Below are 16,255 nucleotides of genomic sequence, written 5' to 3'. Positions count from 1 at the left end.
CTGAAATATAAGTTTCAAAAGAATCTACTTCTCCTTTTTCATAGGTGGGAAGACAATATTATTTGATGGATTTATTACAAACAAGGAATAAAAAAAATCACGTCTTTCTATTATAAGTATACCCGGTGACCGCACCACCAACAAAGACAAAACAACCAAAACGCCAAACCTTCACCGCAATAAAATGCGAGTACAACAGACTAGAGAAACATATACAAATCCTGCAAACCGTCGTTTTTTTGTTAAAGACAGCATGAATAAAAAACAATTCATTTCCAAGATTTAAAAACTGCAATCCACATGATCTATAAACCTGAAAAATGATATACCCTGTGACTCCAATCTCCTGTCAAACAAGAACAACAATTAAGTAAACAAAAAGAGCACCGAGTAAGCTCAGGACAACATGTCAATATCTCCTTTCATTTCTCAAGTAGTCCATCCTAATTCCCCACAACTGCTCCCCTACTGTTTTCATATCCGGACGATCAGCTCGTGTGGGTGCTGCACAATCCATGGCCAAGCCTAACATTTTCGCCAGTATTTCATCATCTACAGTTTCAGTCATCAAAGGGTCTAACAAATCCATAAATTTTCCTTCGTTGTATTTCTTGAAAGCCTACATAACATGCATTCCATGTAATGAGTTCAGCAAACAAAATCCAAGTTGTTCATGTGAAAAATCAACTAACAAAATTTGCCATCAATAAATTAATGTAGCAGGTAAAAATTATTGAATCGCATAAAAAGTTCGACTTCAAGATCCTGTACCATTATAACAAATTAAATAAGCGATCCAAAATTATTCCACTTCGGCAAGTTTCACAGGTTCTTAAGCATAGCGAGACAGTGAGATATTGTAAGAATCAAGACCACATTGTTGGAAAGTTTACACTTCAACTATTTAAGGCATCCAAAAGGGAAAAAAATCAAAAAAATTGTGCTTTGCACAATGAATATGGCAAACAACCTAGTCAGATACAGAAAGAAGCTTACCCATCTAATTGTCACCCTCTCCTCAGGTGGTCTCCTCAAGTCCACAGGTCGACGACCAGTTAAAATTTCTAATAACAATATCCCAAACGAGTAAACATCGCTTTTGGCTGTGAGTTGATTTGTTCTCATATACTCAGGGTCAAGGTAACCAACAGTTCCTTTTACTTTGGTGGATACATGTGATTTGTCTGAGTCTTCTCCCAGCCTGGCAAATCCAAAATCTGCAACCTTGGCTCTCACGCTCTCAGTCAACAAAATATTGGAGGACTTCACATCTCTGTGGATTATTTGCTTCTCTACATTAAAGTAAACAATAATTAACCAGATAATATGTTTTCTTCTCTTTTCAAATATATAACGAGGTGTCGAAACAAACACAACACGTAGAAATAGTTGTTACCAGAATACAAATGGAGATAGGTCAAGCCATGAGCGACATCAATTGAAATTTCAAGCCGCTGATTAAAATCCAATATCTTCCCTTTAAGACCTACCAAGTAAATATCAGCACAAAAATTGCATTATATTTCTTTAATATTAAAAGGAATATTGGAGACATTGTAGGATCTAAAAAGCTCTACCATCAAGATGTTCTCTAAGTGTACCATTCGGCACATATTCTGTGATAATCAATCGTTCATTCCCTTTTTCAACATAGCCAAGAAGCTTGACTAGATTTCGATGATCAATTTTAGCCAAAAGCTCAATTTCACTCCTAAATTCACCCTGCAGAGCTTCAGCCTGTTGCTTCATTTATTCATCAAGCCAAAAAGAAAAAATAAAATCAGACAGAGGATCGTAGCTAAGAAACATTCAATTGACAATTTTCTTTTTGCTTTTTATATATTCAATCATTCATCACTAGACATATATGAGGGGGTCAAAAGTTACTATGAACATCATCCATGGGAAAGCCAGTATCAACTAAAAACAGATAGCATTTGAAACAACAAAGGCTTGTCCAGCCCCAGGAGAAATAAGTCATGTCCAAATAAACCCAACTAACAATCTATACATGCAGGGAATGGCGATGGTATTCTGGACCAATTCATTCACTAAGGAAAAAATCTGTAAATTTCAATAATAGACTCCTCTTCACCACACACATCGAGAACATGCCTCTCAGCAATGACTGTCATTATTAATTACTCTAGCAGGAAAAAGATTAAGCGGATGGGTCAAACATTAGGTTGATAATGAAATAAGTAAATTGTACCTTTCTTGCTCGTTTGATGGCAACAACCTGGCCATTTGGTAGGTCAGCCCTGTAGACCGTTCCAAACCCTCCTTCACCTATCCTCAAAGATGGTGAGAAATTATTTGTTAACCTCGCAACTTGGCTCATATTTAGATGGACAGATCCAAGCCTACTAAGTTTTGGTGACATGGAAAATCTTGAAGGACTGGGAGGCACTCTCAATGGACTGGGTGGCACTCTCAGTGGACTGCCTGGCACTCTCAGTGGACTGCCTGGAAACTTTTCAGACACGGGATTCATTTCTAAAGACGAAACTGAATCAACTGCAGGGATAGAGAAACCCATGTAACCACCACTTCCAGTAAAGCGAGATAAAGGTATGAAAAAATTATTAGTTCACAAAAAGTGCAAAGCATCTGGGTACGAGCACGAACACACAGCCAAATGAAATTTTATTCAAGGACCGGCTTGTATATGTGAAATGCTGCATGGACAGTTCGTTGATTGTGCTCAGGCAACTCCAAAAATTTTCAAACAAGTAAAAAAGACTCCCAGGACTAAAAATGATTGTCCAATCCAAAGTTAACCGATTTGACTATTTTTTAACTGTATTATTACGATGGCAAGAAGATGCAATTTATAATAAAGCAATGTAAACATTGGATAACGAACTGATTCGACTCACTTGAATTAGGCTCCTTTGAGAGAACGGTGTGCTCGGTTTCCCTTTTCCTTGCTTGGAAGCATGGGCAAAGTAAAACACAACTTAAAACACAGAAAACTGGCACCGCCATGGCTAGCATTTTGGGATTCAATAGAGAAGTTTCAGTGTGAATATCTTTACCATGCTGAGATGTTTTATCTTTATCATGCCCACCACTTTCTTCTCTAACCACAGTTTTTAAAAATTTTCTTCCCACTTGCAAATGCAACTTTTCTGCGATACAATAGACATATGCCCGACTTTACAATGGTGATACTTGATAGTTTTATAAAATCTAACAAATGAGATTTTGAATGGTAAATAAAACTGACTAATGAACAAAAAAATAATTAAAAATTGAAAGATGGTGCATACCAACTGCAAAATCCAACCCACAATACTCTTTTCCAATATTTCTTGAAAAGAAGCAATGTCTCCCATGATCACTTTCCAGAGCATCACAGAATATATATCTGTCCACCAATTTTCCATCTACAAAAAACAGTTCATGGCCAAAATCACCCACGTGCCTAACATCGAATGTTCCACAAGCCTTCCCCCGCTTCGAAAACTCCGAAGCAGATGTAACGGGGGATTTTACCAGCACAAGTAGACTTAAAAAAGTTAATGCAATTTTCAGCAAAGAGAGGCGCAGAGATTCCATCTTTCAAACACAACGATAGCAGAGGCATCCTCGGCTATGAATCTCCAAAAGTAAGCAAGACATTAGAGAATATGCAGCTGGGCAATTCAAATAAATGCAATGATCGGATTGCATATGATAGACCCCAATTTTCCAGAATCAAGCTAGATTCAAGAACAAGATTGCATATGCTAGACCCCAATTTTCCAGAATCAAGCTAGATTCAAGAACAAACTCAAAATGTAACTGTCAATCCGTCTTCAAAATCTCCACAAACCAATCAAAGACTGATGAAGCGAAAGATCAATTCGGCAACTCAAATTTCCAAATCACTTCCAATTTTCTTACATTATACTTGAAGCACAAGACGGGGAATTAAAATCTTCTCCCTTGACTTCAAGTTTCCCTTCAAACAAACAAACCAAAAAGGATGCCAGTGGTCAAGCAGTTGCCACAAAAGGAAACATTTTAAACCCGGAAACCGAAAACCATCAATTCATAATAGACTTCTGAAAACCCATGAAAATAGCCAGACCGAAGCCGATATTATCTCGATCAGACTTTTAATTGACTATCCTGTAACTATGAAGATCCTGCCACACGCCTTGACAGACCAAGACCGTAATAAAGGCCAACCCCCAATTCACAAAACGCCCTTTAATAAACTTCAGATATCGCGAGACTCGACAAAAAAATTTAATCCAAAAAAAAAAAAAAAACCCAACACAAACCCACCATAGGCTAATAGAAATATACCAGAACCAAACGAAGACAACTTCAGAGTCGCTCGTATTTCAATTCCAACATGTACCCAAGAAAAAAATACCAACACATATGTACTAGGGAGATTAAGACAGGTAATCAATTAATGCAAGTCAAAAATCAAACCTGAGTAAAGGTGGCTGCTGATAGCTGGACCGAAGAAAGGATACACACACACAACACAAGTGTGCGTTTCTTGGCTGTGGAATGTGTAGTGTATAATTTGAATGCTTGCAGTGGTAATGTCGAAGAAGAATCAAAGGAAAGTTCGAAGAGATCTGCTTCCGATTGACCAATCTTACAAAAATGGTGGGCTCCGTTGTGTGAACACATTTGGTTTCGCTTTTTTATATTTTTATTATTACCTTGTTGGGCTCTTACATTCAACGCTTGCTGGGGTCCACCGTCCCTATCAACAACCTTCCATATTTTTATTTTTCTATTTTCTAAAACACTTATTTCACATAACCAAGTTCATACCATATTAGTTTTTAATATTTAAAATATTAATTTTCATAGGAACTTATATTTACACGCATTTTTTTTAAAAAAAATGCGTATTTTATTTGTGAATTTGTGAATAAATTTAACACATATTTTTATAGTCTTTAATTTGTGTTGTGTCGTCGAATCGGCTCATCCCGTCGTACAATTTAAGTTCAACTCATTTAAAGACATTCTTAGATGGCAAAACAGCACCGATTGCAAGTTGGAAAAAAAATGACCTTTTAATGAAAGTTATGAATTTTTTATATTAATTACTTTGTATAAAATATAGAGGTGTGAACTCAATATTTAGAAATTTTATTGATATTTTTTATAAATATTTTATTTATTTATGAAATAAACTTTTAATTAATTTTCATGATTTTTATTTATTTTATTTATTTAGCCAACCAATCTAACCCGCAACCCACCATGAGTTGGGTTGAGATTTCCAGCCCACCCGCCAAACGACGGTTTTTTGACTGATCGGCTCGCTTCATCATAGATTGATTCGTTTGACAGATATATATGTTTTACATATAAAATTGAATATAGATAACATAAAATATATATAATAAATATTTATTTTTTTGAATTGATTATCATGAGAAAAAACATTAAAAAATTTATACGTTTTGATGTAAAAATAAAATTATATTTTACGTTTTATTACTAGCTAATAAATATAATATAAAGCATAAAGTCTACTAAAAAAATTTACACATTTATTTTTCAACTATGATTATTATTCAATATGGTAATATTTTGCCCATGAAGATTTTTTCAATTATGGTAACAAAAGATTATTTTTTTAATGGTACATTTTTGCTCATAAATATTTACATGGAATCCTAATATTTACGTATGGAATATAATATTGTGGAAAGATTCGGAAAACTTTCTGGGAATCTGATTTCCGAATGATTTGCGATTCTTGATCGGTTATATTTCCAAAGAGACGAATTTTAAGGTTTCTGGCCATTGCAGTGTCCAAATGAATACGATGAAGCCTTCGCAACCCCTCTGCAACACTGGAACTCGTTTCCCCTCCCAGCGGCTTACAAATGACGCTATCTCCGCCAAATTCTGCCATCATGAACCTCGCCGTTCTGCAACGGTTCGGATATTTTCTCAAATCTCACATCGATCGGTTCCTACGGTTACTATTCCCTACAGAGAACTAAAGGTCTGTGTTTTTTCAAAATTCACGTTTTCTGTTTGTTTTCTGGATGATTATCGGTGTCCTGATGCTTGTTTTTTTTTTTTTTTGGGTTTGTGTGTGTGTTCATAATTATAGGATCAGAGTGCTGATTTATCAGGGAAAATAGAGCAGGGATTTGGGCCTAATGGCTTGGGTATTCTATCCATATCAGAGGTATGGAATGATTGCATGCATCCTTGTCAACTGGTTTAATTTACGATGACTAACTCTCTATCTTTGTGGTGGTTTTGAGAGATTACCACTGTTTCACACGTTCTTATACACTTTCTTGAGATCAGACTTGTTTTTAAGGCGATTTTCTTAGTACGTCTATGATTGCATTGTGTTCCATTTCTTGGTAGGTTCCAGGGTATACTTCACTGCGCCAAAATCTTTTACGACTTGCACCTAGGTACGAACTTACTGAGTTACTTGTACTCTGTCCGTTGAATATAGAATCGGCAAAGACGAGAGAAACTTAAATTTTGAAACTTTTCGTTCACTTAGAGCATGAAGAAAAATTTGCTCCTTAATTTACTTGAATATTTTATTTTCCTAAACAGGCTAGCAAACCTTCCAGATGAGGTAAAAAACAAATTAGAAGACCCTCGTAGCAGGTATCGCCAATCATTTCTTGATTAATCTTCCTATCACACCTTTTACTGGTTGTGTATCAGCTATTTTCTACTTCGCTTAATTTCAGTCCCCGCTGCTTTATAAGTTGGATTTCCTATATGGTATGATTCATTTGTGACTTCAAAATATTGATTAGCCTAAAGTTTGTTGAGTACATGTATGTAGGTACAACATCGGATGGAGTCATGGCAAGGAGCAGCTTGAGTCTGGAAAACCCGGTAATAAATTGATCCTTTGTCATTAAATTATAGGAACTAAGCTTTCTTCCGTAAGCATACCTTATGGATGCATGTGGCATTTGTGGCATCTATGTGAGATAATGGCTGGATGTATGAATTTCAGTAAAATTAGAATTAAATTATGATGATATTTTGTGATCAATATGATTAATTTCTATTTATGTTCTTTTTACTTGATCATTCTTTAACCTGAGGAACTTGGTTTGCTGCAGATATGATGAAAGGCTCCTTCTATGCTAATCCGATACTTGATGAACCTACAACTGAAATATCACATGTTGAACGGTATTGCTAGAAGTTACCACCCTTTTCATGAGTAATAACTAATAATAAGTATCATTTCTTAGGATATTGGGTAATTGATAGCTTAAAATATCGATCTGCATTTTTTATGCCTCCTGTCTTTCTCAGGTTTTTCGTGAATTTGATATTTGTTTTTTTTTTCTTATTTATACTTGTTCCTGAACCGCAGAAGTATAAAATCTTAGTGTACCCGTTTTATTTGAAGGGCTATAATGCTTAACTGATTAAAGGATGGTCGAGACTGTACTACCAAAAATAATCTTTTCAAATTTGTCCAGTACACATTCTATGAAAAGGCTAAATTATGATAAGGAATATGTTTGTGGATTATTCTTATCTGCTGAATAGTTCTCTGAAACTTATTTTTCTGGGAGTACTGAGTAGTAGTATGCGTTAAGCTGAGCTTCACTCTTCATTTCTTGAATTTGTGTGCACTATAATATCGAACCAGTGTCCCTATCCATTTAATGGGGGTCTTCTGTTTGTAGGTATCCCTCATACTGTGGGCCAAATATATGGCCTCGTGATGCTGTGCCAGAACTTGAAATGGGTAGAATGTTAGCTGGTTTTTTATAAGTTTCGGCAGTGTTCATTGATTTTCTATTATAGTCAACTTTTAACCCACTTAAATTTATTGGATTTCTCCTTAACCCTTGAGTTATTACCGATTTTCAGAATATTGTTGGTGGTGGTTATCTTTGGCAATTTATCTGACCACGAAGTAGTTAAAAATATGTCAGGCAATATGATAATAGTTTATGAGGCAAATTCCGATGATTTGTTTTATGATGGAGCTAAATTTTTAATTTCTAATGGTCAACACACCATATTTAATGTGTTTCCTTGCTGTTAAATAATAACTCGGAAATTTTGTCTGTGTATCAATACTTTATAAAATGCTTTGCTGTCCTAATTTTTTATTACCAGAATATTTTACTTCAATTGACTCGTCCTCTCGAAAGTTTCATGGAATTACTTGATTTATGGACTTTTAGTTTTTGTCTTGCTATGAGATATCTCTTAGGCTCTTCCATTTTTAATACAATTCCTTCACTCTTACTGTGGGCGATATCGCTTTTATTTTTTCATATTAATATGTAGAGTTTAAAGCTCTTGGAAAGTTGATTCTGGATGTTGGATTACTGCTTGCATATCATTGTGATCGGTATGGTAAGAAATTTGTGGGACTTAATTTTTCTTCTACTAGTCTAAATGAAATTCATTTGTCAACAAAATATTTATGAGCCATTTTCCTGCTTTTTGTTGCTTTAATTTTTTAATCGTTGATGTGTTTCTTTTTCAAATTACTGATTTTTTTTGATAGTCATCATACCGTGATTAACAACAGATCCACAACTTTGAAAAATCAAACGCTGTTCTGCATCTTAAGTCTTGTTGTAATATCAGAACATGTCCTGCTGGGAATTTATAACGGAATAAATATTTGACATGCATAAAAAATTATAAGCTCTGAATTTTTAATCATGTCTGCTTTGTGGGTGACTTGTTTGGGCATTTGCTGCTCAGAACTCAGAAGGCACTAGTTTGCACTTTGTGTTTGCTGTTTCAGTATTGAATTATCTCATCTAATGGGTTGGTTCTTGAGTTGTACTTGTGCAGCATCAAATGGTTCCAAAGTCCATGAGAATGAAGGTCTACTACAAATACTTCTTCGATCTCGATGTCATAAAGGTCGTCTCCTTTATTATTTTCCTTCTCTTCAGAGGTACTTTGTTCTCCTTTAAACTTTTATAGCACCATTTAGAGAGGTATGTTTTGTTATCGAAATTTAATGGCTACTTCTGAGTAAGTAAAAATGGACATTGTTTTTACATTATTCAAGTCTCTTGCAATATGCATTCATTCATCAAAGTAAGCCACATGAGCATTAAAATACTTGCTCGTTATAACTAAAGATGCCCCCACCTAAAGCATTCCTAGACAATGGTGGGGATTGAGTTGTTTCTTCAAATAATTGCACAAATCGTTGGTAGCCTTTCCCAGTTTTTTAGGAATATTTGTCATCTTGCGTCACAATGTGCCTATTCCTACAATATACATTTGACAATAAACAAAGGAAGTAAAATGGAATAAGAAACAACACTATGGCAATAAGGTCTGGTTTTATATTAACAGTGTGTTTGGATGTATTAAAAAAGAGATTTGGAATTAGATTTGAAATTGGAATTGGAATTTGATTATAAATCCAAGGAATTGGAGTCCATTTTGGTGTTTGGCAAATACTTAAAATGTAATTTGATATTTGATTTGACAATTAAATCTAATGTTCCTTATATTAAAAAAAATTTGAATCGCTTATTTTTAAAAATTGTTTTAATATTTATATAAATATTCATATATTTTTATTAAGAACAAAAAGAGTTATTTTTAACATATAAAAAATATTTTTTTTAGATAGTTTTTTTAAGAAATGAAAAATATAAAGTTTATGACATGAAATTTAAAATATAGTTAACAAATTTTTATAAATTAGGTTTTTATTATAAANAAAAAAAAAATATATATATAACATAATAATGTTAATTGATAATATATATTTTGGATAAATGATATTTTGTAATTTTTTTTTAAAAACTTAAAATTTATAAGTAATATAAATTTAATAGTGGAAATGATATAAATTCTTTTTACACTAAAATCCCATAAAATCACATGAAATCCTACCGATTTTGTAAGAATTTCACTTAGTTAAATGAAATCTTATGAAATCCCATCAATTAACAATCACATGTTGAAATCTCATTTTGTCAAACACTAAAATGCTATTTGCAATTCCAAATCCCACCAAATTTCATCTAATTCCATTCTGCCAAACATAATGTAAGACATGATGATAAGATTTTTCCTAGAATTGACAATTTTTCCTAGACATGATGATAAGATTTTACTAGCAATCAACATAGTAAGATTTTGACGCGACACAACTGTTTTATAGATAAGGATTATCCCCAACACATGTAGCTCTTAACAAGAAATGAAATCACCCTTGCCCATAGCACAAGCTAGAGCTCTAAAAGATGATTAAAAAAATCACGATGACTCTTCTCTTAATTATTTTCCTGCCCTAGCTTGGCTTTCTAAACCCATATGGATGCATTGGACCCATAACACCATCCCTCCTCAGTTCTTGTTAAAAATTTCTTCCCTTCCGATATGGAGGCGATGTCAGTTCCATTTGAATCTGGACTTGTATTACCGCTGAGCAGTAAAAGCTAATATATTACTTATTTAATTCCAATGCATGGGGTACTAGTATACATGCTTCTTTTGTCAATGCACATGTTTGGAATTGACAAATATATTGATTTCTCTGAAGTTGATCATACGAGGCTTGTATTTGTTATACTCAATAACCGAAATTTACTTTAGGCTAAAGGAAAAAAAATGAAAAAGTATAACATGGGAAAATGGAGTTTGAAATTTATATGGGGCACTTACAATTATCTTTACTTTTTCTAAATGGACTAATTCACAGAGGGGAAAACCAATTTTGAGCCTCGAAGGATGGGAACCATTGGTTGTTGATCCTATAGAGTATAGAGGACATTGATTCTCCGTTTGAGTCATGGAATCTTTTTATCAAGAAATGTATTTGCATGTTCTCTGGAGCGGTCTGCTATTTGAAGTTCCATTACTAACAGTTGATTTTTTATGAATTATTTTCTTTGCAGCAGCTCCATAGAAGATGGCGACTCAATGTCATCATGGTGTGGATGGCATACTGATCATGGTTCTCTCACAGGTGAGCAGATTGTTTAGATTTGAATAAAAAATCACAAATGTGGTTACCTTGGTTAGATAGTTTAGGTGCTTGAGATAAATATTCATGATGTTTAAATCAATATAAGCTTAGCATAATAAAACATATATGGGAACTGTGGTTCCACTATCCTCAGGATTCTATTTGACGGAAGTTTTCATTATTAGCTAGTATTACATAGGTACAATTATTTCACATGACTGGAACCTGAAAGATGATTTTATTTCTCATCACTTTGATTAATACCCACTAATCCTTGAAAGTGCTTGGATAAAGTAAACTGCGTCATGTCTTTATTACAATATTAGTAATTTTACTTTAAAATAAGGAATGGTTTTGTATGGCGATAAATTCGTATTCTTAGGCACCACTTAGTTTGTGGGATGTGATAATAGAAAGTTGTATGACATGGGAACAGTAAATCGTCAGATACGGAAAATAGAAGGATGTATAACTCCAATTACTTTACATTTTGAGTCAATTGCTGGATGAACAAAGATGTGGAAATAATTTATGTGTTATCATTCGTACCAAATGGTGATCTGAAAGCAGTATTTGGATCTACGAGGCAAATATGTTACAAGTAATTTATTCGGAAAAACTATGTAGACGTGAATATAGTTTTTCGAGGATAACAAAAGAAGGACTCAAGGAAGCTATTACACGCTGACCCCCAACCATAATGCAACTTAGCATGTCCCTGATGGGGTTCTGGAGGCTGTGCCCCCAAACAAAAATTTCAAAGAGGTTATTTTAGCAATTTCAGCATAAATTTATTAAACATAGCATTACCAAATGAGTAAAGTTCTCTTTCTGTCTCAAGTATTTTGGGGACACGATCACTAATTGTAAACCAGAAACAAGCAGGTGATTTTTTCTATAACAACCACTTTAAAATCTGAAGGTGGATGAATGTTGAACTTCAATAGCTCTGTCTCCAAGGATATGATAGAAGTAATCAGAATCTTGTATTCATAACATTATTATGAGAATCTAGTGATCATGGTTCATGGCAACTTATATGGTCCTCTGCCAACAAAGAAATAAGTGAAATCTTGGTTAAAGTTTAACGGGTCTTTCTCTGATTTACTGGATATATCGACCTCATAATGAATAATTATCCTGAACATTTTCTGTATTGCTTTTCTTTTTCTTATATTGTGCCTCATTACTGCTTTAATCATAAGTGTAGGTCTTACTTGCGGAATGTTTATGAAAGATGCTGTAGAATTGCCCAACCCTGACAGTGCAGCTGGCCTTTATGTGAAAACACGGTCAGGTCAAATAATCAAAGTAATAAATCCTTCTGCTGATAACTAGAGTAATGCCAAAGGTTTTTTGATAGTTTCCATGCTAAATAGCTAGAATGTCTTCTCTTGTATATTACCAGGCAATAGGTTGAATTGTTCTCCAAGTAAAATTAAATCAAATCATAAATGGTATGAATGATACACAAGGCAACAACATGAGGTATTGTGGTTTGGGCCATCGATATTAAAGCTTTTATGTACAGATTACATCTTGAAAAATTTTGAACCTAAAACAATTTTAATTTTATTTACATTGAAACCTGGTCTCTATTAGTAGAACAGAAGTATTTTCAAGATTCTTTTTTCATACGTGTAGATATTTTTTTATTTCAGCACATGTAAGAGCAGGACTTGACCAATGTGTTTTCTTGTCCCATTTTGGAAAAAAGTTACCGTGCATTGCAAATTCTTGTGAAAAATTGCATATGCAAAATGTTCTTCCTGAAAATAGAGGTTAAATTCTGTGTCATAAGTAAGCTCTGGTGATCTGATTCTTAAGAAAAGATATTAGAAAAGTTTGATAATTTCATCCAGCATAAAAGCAAAGGATCGTTTAGCATAGAATTACACTTTTCAAGGCGTGCTAAAATGCTATCAAAATTAAGAAAATTAAACACACCACTGCAGCTGTGCCACCAATTTTTCCATTCTCTTTCCCATCCTCTTTTCTTTTAAGATTATCATAATGCATGATACTGCAAGCAATTTAACAGATTTGAATATCATTGTTTTATGAATTGTGATTTGAAATTCCTTGTCAAACTGATGGTTTAAACAATATTTATGGGATGAGTCACAAATCAAAAGAAATTTTATAATGGAGATAAATTTTTTGAGTTGAGGGTTAAAACCTAGAAAAATGTCAATCTTTTTGTATACTCTTGCAAATTATGTTGGTCGAAATTTCCCATATTCTTAATGTTTTAGGTGGTGTATGGAAAAGATGAAATAGCATATCAAATAGGTGAAACAACAGAGATACTGTCAAGAGGCCGGCTTTGTGCAACTCCTCATTGTGTTCAGGTAATTTGGCTATTTGATTTCTTTGTTTGATGGGAAACACTGGTCTTTGATTTTATCCATGTTCTTGACTACTTACGGTATTTATTCTTCTAGGCACCGAAAGGGGAGGCAGCAACTGGTGTTGAGCGTTCTACATTTGCCTTATTTATGCAGCCTAACTGGTATAAATGCTGCTGTTAAACCTCATCTGGTCTTTTGTTCAATGTAATTATTTTCCTATATTTACCATTGGCATTTCTTTGGAGCTAGCCATCTTATCTCAGATTAAATTACTGGCATCATGAATGGTATCATTTCTGCGCGTATTACCTGATATTGTATTTGGTGCTAAAATTTTGATTCTTATATTGATTTTCATATGAGACGAAAATATAGCATGCTGATTAATTACATAGAAATATGAATACATGAATTGAATGGGAAATTGTTATGCAATTCAAAGTGACAACACAACTTGGCGCCTAAATCTTACAAAACCTAGACTGCACAGGAATTTATCTCCGTTGTAACAGGAAAAACCCATTACAATACATTTGACTCGACTTCATAGAATAATATAAACGTATCGTGATATATTTTGGACTTTGCTGTGTATATATAACGGTTGAGCCAACCTATCCTGATATATTTTGGACTTTGCTGTGTATATGTGACAGTTTGAGACCTTTTTAGTTGTATCGATGTTTCTGAGAGTCTTTGATCCGTGTTTTCTTGTTAGGGATGAAAAGCTTAGATTTCCTAAAGAAGTGAGTATTCATGAGGTGAGTCTTTTGGCTCACTTTTTTTAACCACAATTTGATAATAATGCTGCACTTCTCATAAGGTACTGAAAATCAATTTCAATCATCCATTTTCCCTAGCTACATTTTGTCAAATTTATAAGAAGCATTTCTTGTAATAGTACGAAGGTAAAAATGTTCAAAAAGTTTCACTCCGAACTCAAGTGGAAGTTAAAATGTTGCACTTGTAAGTGTTGGAAGATATAAATTAGAGAAATCAAAGAAAAATAGCAACATTCACGTTTCCCTTTTCTTTAATTTTTTTTATTCATAGTTTTTGCTGGTGTTTTTTCCTCGCAGTTTATGGTGCCTGATGAGTGTGTTTCTTTTGGAGATTATACTGAAAAACTGCTGGACAAGTATTATGACCTCAAATAGGTAGTTGACGGAAAAAACATTGTATGTCAGTCATTATGCATCTGTCTTCTTCTTTTCTTCTTTTTTGTCAATAGTTTCTGTGCTAGAATGTGAATATTCAAATTGGTTTAGCATTTTGAGATTATTCGTTGACACATAAGTTGGAGCTCGGGCATTGTAGATTACTGGAGCTTCAGATATTCACAACTATTATTATTTTGGTTATAAATTTTATTTAAGTTACTATTTCCGAGGATGCTACTCAAAACTTGGTTCTGCTAAACTGCTATTTTGTTTTGTTATATTGTATCCCACTCTCTCTTTATAGCAGTTTGGAACTTTCTATTTTATCTATTATTTGTATTCAATAAAATAATAAAACCAACGAATGTACATTATCTTTTTCCCATTCCGCAGAGTTAAGATGCAAATACTGAAAGGAATCTCACAAGGTCTATTTTTATGTTTTGTATAAGTATTTACACATGGACCAAAACACGAACAAGCATTGTTGATTATTTTTTTCACAAAAACTAAATTTTAGCTCAAATGGGAGGATTGTCCAAGTCATATATGCAACTCTCAAGAAATATATCCAACCGATGCAGAACATCTTAACATACTTCTCACACCCAGGAATGAACAACTGAAACGTAGAAATTAATGGGTAGTCCAACTATGGGCAGTCCAAAACATGACGGTGGATCTGAGTTCTGATACCACTTTAAAATAAAAGAGTTGAAGAGCTTAGCTCTCATTGCTTAAGGCCAAATGGTTTGCACTTAAAGATTTGGATTTGAAAAAATTGATTTATTTAAGGAAAAAAAATTATGTTATGATTGGAACTTGAACCTAACTCAATTTCTAAAGCTAACTCAAGGGATATGATTGTCCAAGTCCATATATACAATTCTCAAGGATTTTATTCAACACATCACAACTAACACACTCTTCTTTACATAAAAGAATGAACATCTGCCGCGTGAAGTTTACAAATGATCCAACTATAGGCAATCCACAATATAACGATAGAATCTGAGCTCTGATTCCATGTTAAGATTGAGACTTGAACCTAACTCAACCCCAAAAATTAGCTCAATGGGAGAGGATTGTCCAAGTACATATATATAACTCTGAAGAACTTTATCCAACCGATGTGGAACATCTCAACACTTTTCATGTGATTATTACTTCCAAAACATTCCATTATTAAATTATACATCGACCTACTACGTGGATTTTGAAAAATCAAATTAATCTCATCCTATGATTATTGATGATTAAATCTTTTGTGAGACGGTTTTATAAGTCTATATCCGTGAGACGGATCAACTCGATCAACTATCGTGAATATAATATTTTTGGCATAAATTAATTTTTTTTTCATAAGTTTGGTAAAATATTGTCTCACAAAATTGAATCGTACTATCATCGGCATACTAAATTCCCAATGAGCCGATAGACATAGCAGCTCAAAGAATGAAACTTATGCATGATTCAAACGCGGTTGCAAACTGAATAAACAAGACAGAAACTGAATGAGAATTGTTCTTCAACTCCTTCCCCGTAAGTAAATGAACAGCTAAGAGCAAATTTCTGACTTCAATTGTTCTTTTTGTTTTTCTTGGAGGGGTTGGACTGCGAATTTCAACGTAAACATTCTACACAAAGCTTTGGCAACTCTTAACATACTACTTTGCATGAACTCGTGAACCCTTAATTCATTACGGGAGCTCTATACTGTTTCTGTGATAGCAATGGTTTTTGAACTTTGAACCCACAATTGTTCGAAAGCAAGACGGACTTGACAGAGGTAGTCAGGCGTCCAGAAGAAGAGT

The 16,255-nt window shown here is 33.8% G+C and overlaps 2 protein-coding genes across 5 annotated transcripts; one reads left to right on the top strand and one right to left on the bottom strand.

Annotated features, from left to right (window-relative positions):
• Positions 1–151: 151 nt before the first annotated feature.
• On the bottom strand, positions 152–4,636 carry LOC140976415 (calmodulin-binding receptor-like cytoplasmic kinase 3). Of its 3 annotated transcripts, XM_073440548.1 has the most exons (9): positions 4,429–4,636; positions 3,732–3,946; positions 3,273–3,678; positions 2,880–3,131; positions 2,213–2,517; positions 1,578–1,743; positions 1,397–1,486; positions 997–1,292; positions 152–619 (listed from the first exon to the last, which is right to left on the bottom strand). In XM_073440548.1, the coding sequence occupies exons 3-9, from the start codon at positions 3,559–3,561 to the stop codon at positions 410–412; spliced, it is 1,608 nt and encodes a 535-aa protein (XP_073296649.1). In that variant the 5' UTR covers positions 3,562–3,678; positions 3,732–3,946; positions 4,429–4,636; the 3' UTR covers positions 152–409. The 3 variants fall into 3 exon arrangements, with proteins under 3 accessions (XP_073296649.1, XP_073296648.1, XP_073296650.1); XM_073440547.1 differs by having other exon boundaries at positions 3,273–3,946; XM_073440549.1 differs by having other exon boundaries at positions 1,578–1,737; positions 3,273–3,946.
• A 1,016-nt stretch (positions 4,637–5,652) lies between these two features.
• Positions 5,653–14,676, top strand: LOC140976413 (uncharacterized). 2 transcript variants are annotated; one of them, XM_073440544.1, is made up of 15 exons: positions 5,653–5,974; positions 6,086–6,163; positions 6,352–6,401; positions 6,553–6,606; positions 6,791–6,843; positions 7,077–7,149; positions 7,656–7,717; positions 8,269–8,337; positions 8,788–8,893; positions 10,863–10,930; positions 12,141–12,241; positions 13,186–13,281; positions 13,375–13,442; positions 14,000–14,042; positions 14,361–14,676. In XM_073440544.1, exons 1-15 carry the CDS (start codon positions 5,783–5,785, stop codon positions 14,436–14,438), a joined length of 1,191 nt encoding a protein of 396 aa, XP_073296645.1. In that variant the 5' UTR covers positions 5,653–5,782; the 3' UTR covers positions 14,439–14,676. The 2 variants fall into 2 exon arrangements, with proteins under 2 accessions (XP_073296645.1, XP_073296644.1); XM_073440543.1 differs by having other exon boundaries at positions 10,860–10,930.
• The last annotated feature ends 1,579 nt before the right edge of the window (positions 14,677–16,255 follow it).

This window comes from Primulina huaijiensis, chromosome 5, assembly GCF_012295235.1.
Source record: "Primulina huaijiensis isolate GDHJ02 chromosome 5, ASM1229523v2, whole genome shotgun sequence".
In the NCBI taxonomy this organism is placed as follows: domain Eukaryota; kingdom Viridiplantae; phylum Streptophyta; class Magnoliopsida; order Lamiales; family Gesneriaceae; genus Primulina; species Primulina huaijiensis.
Note: the sequence above shows the minus strand (reverse complement) of the source record. Positions and strands in the feature narration are given on the sequence as shown.

What these genes read in the sequence shown, in the direction of transcription:
- LOC140976415 (XM_073440547.1), bottom strand. Translation starts at nt 3,561, where the DNA reads ATGGAATCTCTGCGCCTCTCTTTGCTGAAAATTGCATTAACTTTTTTA. An exon ending in CCATCAAACGAGCAAGAAAG is followed by an intron (nt 1,744 to 2,212) that starts GTACAATTTACT and finishes GAATAAATGAAG; the next exon opens with CAACAGGCTGAAGCTCTGCA. An exon ending in AGAGGGTGACAATTAGATGG is followed by an intron (nt 620 to 996) that starts GTAAGCTTCTTT and finishes CATGTTATGTAG; the next exon opens with GCTTTCAAGAAATACAACGA.
- LOC140976413 (XM_073440543.1), top strand. Translation starts at nt 5,783, where the DNA reads ATGAATACGATGAAGCCTTCGCAACCCCTCTGCAACACTGGAACTCGT. An exon ending in CTTTTACGACTTGCACCTAG is followed by an intron (nt 6,402 to 6,552) that starts GTACGAACTTAC and finishes TTTCCTAAACAG; the next exon opens with GCTAGCAAACCTTCCAGATG. An exon ending in ATATCATTGTGATCGGTATG is followed by an intron (nt 8,338 to 8,787) that starts GTAAGAAATTTG and finishes GTACTTGTGCAG; the next exon opens with CATCAAATGGTTCCAAAGTC.